Raw genomic sequence first — 12,820 nt, forward strand, 5'->3', positions numbered from 1 at the left:
AAATCGAATGACGAGTGGTGAAGAATGGCCCAATTTTTTATGCACCCTGTGATACTGGGCGGTACTTGATATGGACGGCCGCCAGCCAGAGAGTCTTACACATCAGAGCTGCTGCTGGCTGCTGATCCGGCTGCCACCGCCCTGTGGCCACCCAGCTGTTGCCCGATTGTGGGACAGTGTCATCCCCTCCTGACTGCTGCCATCTACGTTTATGATCACACCAAGGATTTGTAAAAAAAATTGGGGGACATCTTGAGGATCCTGCTGATGCCTCTCTTTCACACGGTGCCAGTTGTATTTTTGACCGTCACCTACTTGATGAACTGAGCTGACTTCACTTGCTTTCTTTCTTAAATCAGCCTTATTTTTTTATTTTATTCTGATATTCACTTTGTCACTATATGATATATCTATGAAGTCTGCTTGTTTTCTGTGAGAAAATGAACTGAATTGCAGAAGGAGCTGTCGGCTGGTCGCGGCCCTTTGAAAACTGAGCTGGCTTGAATGCGTGACAGCTGTGTTGACAGCCTCATATAACTGATTGTTTACCTGGAACGACTGTTTTCTGCTTCAGTGAACCCCGCGCTCTGGAATCCAGTTCTGTACAGTCAGAACAGACTTGAGGTCAGTACTTAAAAATGGTGAACGGGAACAGAGTCTGTCTGAGGGCGCAGGACAGTTTGGTACGCTTCATTTGTGCTGCCCACGGCATTTCTGTCAGACTGTAATAATAATGTGGGAAGTGTTTTTCTCACCAGAAAACTGCATCCACACTAGAAGGGTTTGGCTTACTGTTCAGACTCACCAGTGTTGACATTTTATTCATAAAAAGTATTTATTTTTTTCTGATGATGAACCCTTAAAGCGATCCTGGCTCTTGTTGGATCCTGTCTGTGGTCTCCTTTCCATGTCTGACTTCAGCCATAAGTACAGCAGAAAACATCAAAAAGAAAAAGAAATTCCCTCTTGATTTTTTTTTATTTACACTGTCATTCCTCTCTGCTAAACTCACTTCAGGCTCTTTGCAGCATGGATGAATCTCATCACAGCCGTTTTCTTCCCTCAGTCTTGATTGATGTCTGTGTTTTGTCTGAGATTCTCCCCTGACTTCCTTTCCATATGCTAAAACTCACCAAAGTCTGCTGAAAATGTGTGTGCAGCGACAGAGGCATGGAAGTGAGGTTTGATCACTGCTGTGGCCGGGGACCGACTCCGAGGAGCCTCGTCAAAGAAAACCCTGACGTGTTAGCATCGTGTAGAACATAGAGTGGCTTGAAGAGCTGCCGGGAAAAACAGCTCGCTCTACAAGAAGGTTTTTAATCAGTTTTCAAGGCGTATTATTTCCTCAAGCGCTTTTCAATGCTTTCTGTCAGAGTCCTTTTTTATCTGGAGTAAGTGGAGTGAAAACTTCATCTCAGCAGTAAGATCCATGATAAACCACCGTGATATTGGATAAGTCTTGTATTTTTTCCCTGCTGGGGCTCTCATTGATTCATTACTATTCAGCAGAAAAGCTGAAATTCATTGAGCTGTGTGGCTGAATCCGTCTATACCTGCGCTTAAATAACATTTTGGAGAGGAAGCAATATTCTGTTTGACTCGACTTGACATGGTTTTAAAGATGTTTGACAGATTTTGTTTGTTCCAGCTTGTTGATTTTTGAACCAAATCAACGTAAAACACTCTTTTTTTCAAGTGCTGGGATTATCATCAAGTCTTTTTAATAAAACAGAGGAAATGCTGCATTTATTACAGTGGTGCTCATGGTGGAGAAGTTTGCTCAATTTGGAATTAAAGAAAATATTTTATTTATCTTTTTATTTTCTTTCTCATTTTTATTCAATAAAAGGAAAACATTCAATACCCTTGATCTGTAAACTCAAACACAATGAAAAAAAATGAGAAGGGGACAGAACGAAGAAAAACGTATATTGTCTGCACCTTTTAACAAATACATTAATCAATTAGTTAGAAAGAAAAGCACAAAACATTTTGCGGGATGAGTATTTTTTATTTATACTAGATAGATGGATTATACTATTTTCAATGTAGCTTTTAAAACTTGATATTGTTGTGGCATTTTTAATTTCTGTGCACATTTATTTACCCTATATACTGATAAGCATCTCTCCTACAGAAGTAGTCTGTCTTTTAGTTAGCAATTGAAAACCAGAATTTAATTTTGAATTGGGAAAATACATCACTTCAATGCACCATTTTGGATCCCAGGTCTTACTTTAAGCTCAACTTGACATTGTGATGAACAGGGCTGGTGATTCTATTCACAATCAATGATTCATAAATAAACCACGATTCTTATTGTTGAATATGAATCAGTATGAGTTGTATGAAAATTAACATGTTTTAAACACCATCATGAATAAGTTTATGTAGAATTGGAGATCAAAATCAACAAAACACTACCTAAGAAAACATAAAGATTATTGAAAAAAAAAAACTTTTTTTGTAACTCTTAGCAATATCACATTCAAAAAGTCAGTTTTTTCCTCCTAGTTCAGCAGTAAGGAAAACATAAACCTCACTACTGCTTTGGATCATTTACCAAACCACTCCTGAAAATGTCATCCACATTTTTTTCATCCTCAAAGTTTAGCTGATGACTGTTCCAACAGATGACAAGGAGATAGTAAATGAAGACACAGGAACACCTACATAAAAGTGACTCTGCAACATCTGGAAAGACTCTCCCACCATGCCAGCAGACAATCATAAGAATTCACAAAACTGGTGACCAGATTTTTATTATGTTTTATTTAATATTATGTTTTATTATGTCTTTGAGTTCATTTTATTTCATTATATATCAAATTGATAAATAAATCAAAATAGTTCTATCTATCAGAACATATATCAGTAAAATAAACCTCATTCTCCTTTAATTTTCTTCTATGAAAAACTCTGAACAGGTTTTAACTTTGATAAAAAGAAACATCATTGACATTTAAAAAAATGTATTAACCTCCAGTGACATGTAACACATTTGGTTTGTTTACTTTAAACCCAGCTTTATACTGCATTTGAAAGCAATAATTCAATTGCCTGAAGTGTATTTTTAGTACACTCTACTGCATATAAAGATCATGAATCTGCGATCTAAGATGTCACAAATATTTATACTCAGATTCTCTGGAACAGTTCACAAATATCTGGGTGTCTGGATTCTCGCTACAGCTCTAATGATGGAAAAAACTGTGATAACATAAATCAGCATCACTTTGCACTCTTATTTTACTAAATGCATCGTCCAACTGTGTGTAGCCCTTTAGTTTTGTCCACACTTGTATTGTTTCTGTTGTGTTTGTTGGGGAACATGGACTGCATTGGAAGTTTGTCCAATGTTTGAATGACTCGTTTGTCAGACTGATGTCATATTTGACCTAAATGAGTCAAATTCAAGTCTTCACTTCACCTTTGATTGGAATTAAGGGAGTACTGACGCTATGGTGTTCTGACATTCATCTGATCTGCTTACCTGAATCAAACAAGTGAATCTTGATCTGGTTCTAAGCAAAGTTTATATGCAAGTGAACTCTGGTGCGGTTCACTTCAGTGGGAATCCTCAAAGATAATCAAACCAAGGGAGAGCAAACGCTGTAAACACTATGAAAAATGTGTGTTGTGGTCCCTCCTTACATGGCAGACCACTTCATTTGCACATTTTTAGTGCACTTTTGCATGCCTTGTTTTTAGTTTTATTTTTTTAAGCAGAATTGTGTTCTGCATCCTGATTGGCTACAGACATTCCGTGTAGTATCTCCTGTGCAGAGGGAGGCAGTTTGCCAAATTTACTTTAATTCTATATTATGGGACTTATTTAGCTACAAATGTTTAAACTTTGAGAGTCTAAACAGGAGAGAAAAGTGTGAAAATATAATGTCTGTTTGACTAAAGTGTGTAAAGAAGGGTTTTATAGTCTTAAAACGTCTATAATCTTACTGTATAAATTTCCCCTAGTGCGGGTTATTTTAGAACGTATAACTGAGATAAATGACGGAACACTGTATTAAAACAAAAAACCATGGAGCCAGTTTTAAAATGTGAAACATTAACAAAGCTTTAAATTTGTTTGGTGAATAAATATGGTGGAATGTGGAAGTGGAGTCTTGTTCTTACATGATGCTTAGGGGACTATTAAAGGCCCTCTTGTGGACTGCACTGTAAAAAAGAAAAACATTGGATCAAATAGCAAAGTTCTGTAATTTGTTACATTAAAAATTATTCATTTTCATTAAACTAAAATTTTTAGTTGATGGTTTACTCAACCTAAAATTTAATTTGATATAAAAAAAATAATATTTTAAATGTAGCAAAGTATAACATTTTTGTCAATTAATTCAATGTTTTACTTTTTACAATGTACCTGTTCAGGGTGTACCTTGCCTTTGCCTAACAGTGGCTAGGATAGGCTCCAGCAACCTTGTGGCGACAAAAGGGTTTTCAAGATGGGTGGACGGGATCAGTGGGGCTAGCTGCTTTTTCTTTTATGAGCTTTTTAGTCAAATTTTATTAAAGCAATATTGCTCACAAGTAATTAGCTGTAGAACTGGGTTAAGTCTTCCAGACGGGTTGGTCCGCTTCAGTTTCTAGTTCTTTCCCTATAATGACTAAGAGCAAATCTAATTCTACCTTTTTTCTTTGCCTATTTAACTAACTCCAAAGGTCTTTTCTTGTCTGTAAGAATCCTTAAAGAGCTTTGAGTGCTGCCAATAAACCTTTAGAGACTTAGTTCTATTTCAGTTTTGCTCAGTGTTTGTCCTGAGAGTTTGGCTGAAGCGTTGCAAAGATAAGGCATTAACTCCTTGTCTTGTTTGTGTTTTGTTTATGTTAATTTAATCATTTTCTTCTTTATTTCCTAATGAAATGAGAGCGGGACAAACCAGTTCAGACTCCAAATCTTGGGTCCATAAAAGATCCCGGCTGTATTTTAAAGTCAGTTTCTATTGGCGCACCGTCGTAACCACTACATTATATTAGATCCCTCTTTAGTAGTAAATTTTTGCGCCTATTAGTGGATGTTTGGATTGCCTAGGGCGTGATATCCAGTGGTTTTTCCTGCCTTTGCGGTTCGGAAAGCATTCCTCCGGCTGCTTGGCTTCACTCCACGAGTCTGAACAGCTGACAGCCACAGACAAAGCGCTGGAGCGCTGGAGACTGGGGTTTGGACCTGACACAGAGATGCCCAGAACCATCACACAGGCTAGAGACACTAATGGAGTGGATAAAGTTCATAGAGTTAGAAAGCTAAAGCTGTGGCACTAATGTGAAGGAAGTATTGTTGTCTTTACCTTTAGTCATCTTTTCTTCCCCCGGTTTGTTCGAAGGATTGGCTTTCCTGAGGGTGTGGAAGAAGACGCCGCTGACAGGGAAACGACTAGATAATCTCCTCGTCTTGCAGACCTGTTAGCCGCCTTTGCTTGTTCTTACTGGAGCCTCAGAGCAATGGATTTTTTTGAAGTCTTTTCTTTTTACAGTTGCGGTGCAGCTGAATCTAAAGTTAAAGTGGAGAAACTTAAGAGAGGAGGAGGGGAGAAGCTGAAGATGGTGTCTGCTGTTTGATGTTTTGAAATAAACCTTAGTGTACATCTGAGAGACTTGTCATGAAGACCTGGACAAAATCCCAGAGTTTTGTTTGCCAGCCTCTCCTACGCTTTTTTCTTTCTTCTTCCTCACATTTCAGAGGCGCCACTGGATTTAGGAGCAGAGGAGAGGGAGGAGAAACAGATAGGCACAAGTAGTTTGAAGGACACACTTCCTGAAGTTTTCAAGAATTTAAAACTTCTCGTTTTTTTTTTTTTTTTCTTGTTTTGACTGGAGCTTCGGCAGATGATCGCGACAAGTCTTAACCTGAAATTCCTTCACCTTCCAATGGATCAAAGAGTAACCTGGCTCTTTTTGCTCTCCCTCCCTGTCCTCCTGGTCGCCGCCATGCTTTCAGCGGCAGCAGCGGGCAACCACACCGGCAGGATCAAGGTGGTCTTCACACCCACCATCTGTAAGGTGACCTGCGTCGGAAGCAGATGTCACAACAACTGCGAGAAAGGAAACACCACCACCATCATCAGTGAGAATGGCCACACCACAGATACGCTGACGGCCCCCAACTTCAGAGTTGGTATGTCCCGCACACACACATTACCTTCATCTGTTTACTTTTGTCTAGATTTCATATTGAAACCACAAAAGTTAGGGCTGTCATGCTATTAATTAATCATAACTTGTAATTAATCTATTTTTTTCCCAACCTAATAATTACTGTGAGACGCCTCATTTTGAGCCATTTTCATTTAAATTCATGACATTGTGACACAATGAAAGATCAAAATACAAATCATAATGTGGTTTTATAAAGTTGTCCTATTATAACAGACTCCCAACATTTACCTCTACACTGCCAAGGGGTATTTTTTTTTTATTTCAAACAATTATGAAAAAAAAATCACTACTTAAATATATAAAAAAATAACACTTCAGAACAAAAAAAAACTTATATTTTCGACAAACTTCTTATTAATGTCATAATACAAACGTTGACAAACAATTTTCCACAGTTTACTGTCCCATGCCATCAGCCCTCTGTTTACCTTTTTGATAACAAACACCTCGGCGAGCGTTAGCCAGAATAGATAATAGCTGAGGTGCCAAGTTTCCCTTAGTTCTGTAAAGAATTACAACGTTGCTGATTGATGATGTCACAGGAGCGCATGCCCTGCGTCCAGGGGCCACCAGGATCGATGCGAAACACTTATTCAGCTGACTTAAAAAAAAAAAAAAACCTTTGCAAGTAAACGTTGGATCCTTGTTTTATGTTCGCCCTGCCAGCAAGGCCGAGAGGGCCCCATATGCTTTAAAAGTGGGCAGAAAATATGGACCCCGATTGGGTTTGTCCGCAGTTTCCCACATTGACTTAAGAGGGGACTCAGGGGGTTAGCTCGCTATACTAGTCACTTACCCGGTGGACAATGTAGCATGCTAGCGAGCTCCACTGTAGCATGCTAGTTAGCTCTTCTGTAGCAAGCTAGCGAGCACTACTGTAGCATGCTAGCAAACTCCACTGTAGCATGCTAATGAGTTTCTTTGTAGCATGTTAATGAGCTCTACTGTAGCAAGCTAGAGAGCGCTACTGTAGCATTCTACCGAGCTCCGCTGAAGCAAGCTCCATTGCAGCATGCTAGCAAGCTCCTCTGTAGCATGCTATCGAGCTCTGCTGCAGCATTCTAGCAAGCTCCTCTGTGTGGAGGTAGGGCTAGCATGCAATCGAGCTCCACTGTAGCATGCTAGCGAGCTTCTCTACTGCAAGCTAGCGAGCTCCTCTGTATTGAGCTAGCATCCTCCGCTGAATTGAGCTAACAAGCTCCGCTGTAGTGAGCTAGTAAGCTACGCTGTCCACCAGGCGGCTGGATAGCATAGCAAGCCTACCCACTGTGTCCCCACTGAAGCTAATGTGGGCAAACACAGGTGGGATCACCATGGAAACTGCGGACAGACCAAATCAGGGTGCACATTTTCTACCCACTTTTAAACCATATGGGGCCCGCTTGGCCTTGCTGGCTGGGTGAGAACATGACAGGTTATAAATTAAATTGACGCAATTATATTAAAAAAAAGCTAACTTGTCTGTACTTAATCACGATTAACGAAATAATCTGAAACCTTTAAAAAACATAAGACAAAAATAATATTGCAGAAACTGAATGAAAGATTTGAAGAAAAATACTTTTCACTGATTATAAAAGCTATTTAAAGCCAAATTATATTTTCAGAGGTCCACTAAGCATGAAAAATGATGACTTATTAACAAGTCAGAAATTTGAGCAAAGTAATCGTGATCAGTTGGCGACATCAACTATTATCACCACCTGTTTACTAAACCTGTCAAAATTTCTTCAAAAATGTTGTGTTTAAAACATTTTTGACAACATTTTTACTCTGAAATGTGCCACTAATGTTTGTAGAGGATGTTTCTCAAAGTATGGGAGATTTAAATGAACATAAGTATGGCAGATGGATTGAAGTTGTGCTTTTATTTTGGCGAGGTTGTGCGAGCAAAGTCGATCTGGGTCCTCTGGAGACGATTGATTCAAGATCTTGGTAGGAATCAGAGGGAAACGTTTTCATTCAGAGGCAAACATTATTTTGTGTATCACCTCATGGAGTTTTTGCAACAAAGCAGTTCTGTGGTGGGATTGTATACATGCAGGACCATTCCTGCAGTGGGTGAAATCCACTCGAATCTCTCTTATGAAGACATGTGAAACTCAGTAGCTGAGTTTCAGATCTGCTCTTTCACCGCAACACTCAGAGTTCCAGCAGCTGATTTAAGGCCTCCTTTTGCTGGTCCTATGTCTCCAGCTTAGCTTCCATTGCTTTATGTTATCATCAGAAGAATAATTTGGGTATAAACAAAGGCATCTTCCTGCCGTCTGAAAGTTACAGAAATTGATTTTGGAGTTGTGAATTTTTTCCAACAACTATTTCTCACATAAATGTTTGCTATTTCTGAGCCGTCTTTGTGTTTTCATTTTTTTTTTCTTCCATTTTTGATCTTGTCTTTCTCTATTTCATTTTAAATTTCAAACAATTTAATTTAAATCTGTCTTAATTTCCAGAATAGTGTTTCTACTCAATTTTAATATTATTTTTTTAGATAGATTTAAAGAAGAAATGCACTTTCCACATAACTAGACCCAAAAACTGGATTCCATATTAGGGATTGGAAGATCCAGTCCATTCATGGCACACTGACTGCATACATACAGTAGATGCATCAGCAGCAGTCAGCTGCAATCTGGAAAGTATTCACGTTAAGCCTTTCAGTTTCAAGTACTACATGTATTCCAGATGGAAACCATTGCCAGCAGAAATCCTTAAAGGATCACATCGTTCAGTCCCATTTTAAACAGCTAATTGTTGGAAAATACGGGCAAACTCCTGTTAAAAGGGTTTTTGATGTAAACGAGTGGACATGGATTAAAAATGTTTAAAAGTTATAAGGTTTATTAAGACTCAGAGGCTAATACTTGTTAATTTGAAATAAGGTCAAATATGTGTAATAAAACAGAGGCAAAAATACAAAAATACACATTTCGAAGCATCAGCGGAGTAAATCAGGTCTAAAGGGTTCTACCTCAGGGCTGTCAGCTGAGATCAATGACTGAGTTTGAGCCAGCAGTTGGATAAACTGCAACCTCAGGCGGTGATCAAGCAGTTTCTGTGTGGGGGAAGGCATGGGCGTTGTTTTATAGCCGCACGCTCTGTCTAAACCTGCCCCCGTTTCAACAAGACTTTTGTCCTCCGCTGCAACACGTGTCAGAAGATAGGAGGAGTGGAAGCTGATGGATTCATGTCGGACTCGGTAGAACTTCACACACTGCTGGTGGTAAAACCCCCAGTGGGTCGGTCTCCCTTTACCCCCCACAGAATTTCACCTCCCTGTTAAGCCGCTCAGTATGAATCATGTAGCTGCAGCTGTTGCTGCAACACATGGACATGTATTGTAAAACCCCCAAATATTTTCAAACTTCCATTTAAACTTTTCTCAAAACTGCACAAATATTCACTCTCACAAACAATGATGTTGACATTTTTTAATACAATGTGTTTTTGCTGAGTCACATTGTTTACATCTGTGTGTAAAAAACGTTTTCTGTAACATACTTGTCTGTTGTAGAGGGTCGTGTCAAAATTCTCTCTGTAGGCTACTCCTAGATTTTTTTTTTAATTTATATATCCCAAGAAAAAAGGAATTAGCTTATCTAACTCTACAACTATGTAATTGAATAGAGTTCAGACAGATAGGACTGTGGAACAAGTAGGGGCGAGATCCACAGCCAAGATGAGCCAGAGGCGAGGTCCACGGCCAAGAACAGGAGCAGAAAAGATCCACCAGGAATCACTCCCACTCTGAGATGTGAGATGATGTCAGAGGCGTGCTCCACTGCTAAGAACAGGAGCAGGGGTGATCCACCTGGAATCTGAAATCCCTCGCCCCTGAGGGAGTGGGAAAGAGGAACAACATGCGAATCGCACCGCACCAAACAGAAGCACAGAGAACTAAATATAATAAATAAGCTCCCCCAAAAATATAGTGCGGGATTACTGAGAGACCTGGTTTCAAATACAATTAGGATAAATGCTCACTTTTTTAAATCTCCAAATATGACTTCATCCATTAGCCAAAGTAAAAATCAAATAAAAACTGACCCTCTCTGAAAAGTATTCATAAATGCAATGTGTTCCAATTATAAAAACTTGGACAGTTTAAAAATGTACATACATTTCTTTCAATTGACAAATTGTTCAATTGCAATGCATTGAGGGTTTTTTTTGCTAATCAAGTGCGCACCAACGCACACTGGTTTTTCACTGAGACTTTTGGGAAATTTGCAGGTCACTGGATTCAAAATTGTTGAGTCAAACAACCCGAAAATGAAGAAAGTAGTGAGGAAGTTCCGACAAAGTTGAGAAGTTTGTAAAGTTTGTCTTTCATAGTCATTTAAATAATAATTCTAATAGTTCTCACTCTGTACAACTCTGTGACAGTTAAATATAAAGGTTTAAACTTTTCTTTAAGCTAAGCAGATGTTGTTGTGCTAGTACTTCAATGCTAATATGTTAGCATTTTAACAACAACATGAATGAGTAAAAGATATGTGCTAAAAATGATAGTTTAGAACAAGAACAGTAAATTTCCTTGTTAAAATGAACAAAACACGTGTTAAAATAATAATGGTAATAAAAAAACAATAGAAATGAAAATGAATATTCTGAAACATTCAACAAAATAAAACATTCACAAAAAAACTTTACAAAAATTGACACCAGATCTTCTACCTGTTGTATTCAATCAACCACGTATAAAATAATGAAAACTTAACTGATTAGTTATATGCCTAAATTTCAGTGAGGGGAAAAGGTTAGCATTGTTTGAAAAACTGTTCTATAAAACTAAATATATATATAATATCATGTTTCCTTGACTTTCTTTATAGTCAAATTTGCTGTTTCATTTTTTTTATGCAGTTTCTGCTCAGGTTTACACATAAAAAGTTTTATGCATTCATCACCATCCGCTCTAATATCTCATGACTCAAATCTTTGCTTTCAGTCACTTCACATTATCATATAGCAGCTAATTCTTTCCTCACCTGTCCAAGAGCACAGCTGCTTTTTAGCTGCTCATGAAGCTGCCAAAAAACTGGTTCAAACACTTTATGTTGGTCATTTTGAAGCTAATTGGCAGAATGGACTCCATTGCTGCTTGAAGAAGATGCAGTATATTTTGTAGAACCTTTTTTTTGTGTTCCAGTTCCACAATGGTTACTAGAACGAGGCCAAAGCAGTCTAAGACATTTAAAGTTTTTATGATATCCTTTTTATTATTATGGCTAGCAACAGTCCTGGACCACAAGGACCAGATTGTTTTCGCAATTCTTTACAAGAATTGTTACAATTGTTAAAGATTTTGTGTTTAAGCATCACTTTTGACATCTCAGGTATTAAAGGGTTTACTTTGTCTTTCATAGTGTCATTAATTAACATTTTCCGACATTTGTTTTTCGCCACATCAACGGGTGTAGATTTCCTGATGTGATTTCCTCCTTGTGCTTGAACAGATTTTCTATTTGTATTCTGGAACATTGTGCTACAGAGAGAAGTTCATTGGTCTTTTTTCCCCTAAATTCAAATAATTTTGTTGCTTTTATTCATCTCTTGGGCAGATACGGTATTTAAACCAACTATTGGTACCAGTTTTAATTCTTTAAAAGGGCAGAACCTCATTTAAAGGGTAACCAAACAGGGACGTTGGAGGCTGACTCCACCCACAGCTGAAATGTGAAAATCTAGTCAGATGGGAGGGGCTTGGGGGCAGGACGGTTATCACTGCTGGAGCTGCAGATCATGACGTGGGACTTCTGAAACTTACATGGTTTTACCAATCACAAAATTAAACTGTAGTACCTCAATTCAACCAGTAGGGGGCAGCACACAGACGGTTTTTGACCATATTTTTAAGAATTAAACAAGTTTATAATAATTTGTCAAAAATTTGGCAATGACCAACAGACAGCACTTTTAAAGCCCCATTTATAGAGGTCAACAGCCAAATAAAGTTGATTTAGGGTTTGGTTACCCTTTAAGCCAAACCATCATCGTCCAGAACCAGAAGTCCTCAACTGGAACCAGAAAAACTTTATTTTAACTGGCTTCCACTAACTTGTTGTTTAAAGCCTTAACAGTTTTTTCTACATTTCTGAACATTTTTGGGTAAGGGTAAGTTTTATCATTTCTGCTACCGGCCAATGGTGTCAGGCACCATCTTGTCTGCAGCCAGGTCCCTCTCCATTAAACTAACTACAACTAATATAAGCATTTGGCGGGGAAACACGCCTGGTTACTAACATCCTAGTGTGACTACCCTGCTTCTTCTGCAATCACGTCGAGGGTTAAGAATTCAAATGAGGCTTTAGTCTCAAGTCTCACATGGAGGTGTTAAGTTGCATAATAGCAGCACAAAAGAGACTATTCTGCTGTTTTTTTGGTTTTTTTTCTGTGTCTCCACTCGGGTCAGTGGAGTCTCAAATGGGCTTGAAACAGGTTCAAACAGATGAAAGCATTGGGGAGTGCTCAGCTCTGCAGCAGGTCAAGCAGCTGTGCAGAAATCACTGCTGCGTTTCATCTGCTGGGTGTGTTGAAGACGTGCAGAAACAAAGCTGGAGTCCCAGCTGCGTGTCGGGACTCGCCTTATTCCAGTCTCTAACACTTTAGCCTGACAAGCCTCCTTGTTCTGAAAACCCAGAGA

The 12,820-nt window shown here is 38.6% G+C and overlaps 1 protein-coding gene and 1 long non-coding RNA gene across 3 annotated transcripts in view; one reads left to right on the top strand and one right to left on the bottom strand.

Annotated features, from left to right (window-relative positions):
- The window catches only part of ltbp1 (latent transforming growth factor beta binding protein 1), a 115,231-nt gene that overhangs the window by 48,102 nt on the left and 54,309 nt on the right, over positions 1 to 12,820 (top strand). For both annotated transcript variants that reach the window (XM_024264035.2, XM_024264034.2), the window contains exon 5: positions 5,957 to 6,133. In XM_024264035.2, the coding sequence (XP_024119803.1) occupies positions 5,957 to 6,133 (177 nt within the window). The remainder of the gene's footprint in view (positions 1 to 5,956; positions 6,134 to 12,820) is intronic.
- Positions 4,917 to 5,962, bottom strand: LOC118599703. Its single transcript, XR_004949157.1, has 2 exons — positions 5,307 to 5,962; positions 4,917 to 5,227 (listed from the first exon to the last, which is right to left on the bottom strand). It is a non-coding gene; the product is annotated as an uncharacterized LOC118599703 (long non-coding RNA).

Source organism: Oryzias melastigma, linkage group LG15, assembly GCF_002922805.2.
Source record: "Oryzias melastigma strain HK-1 linkage group LG15, ASM292280v2, whole genome shotgun sequence".
NCBI classification, from domain to species: Eukaryota; Metazoa; Chordata; class Actinopteri; order Beloniformes; family Adrianichthyidae; genus Oryzias; species Oryzias melastigma.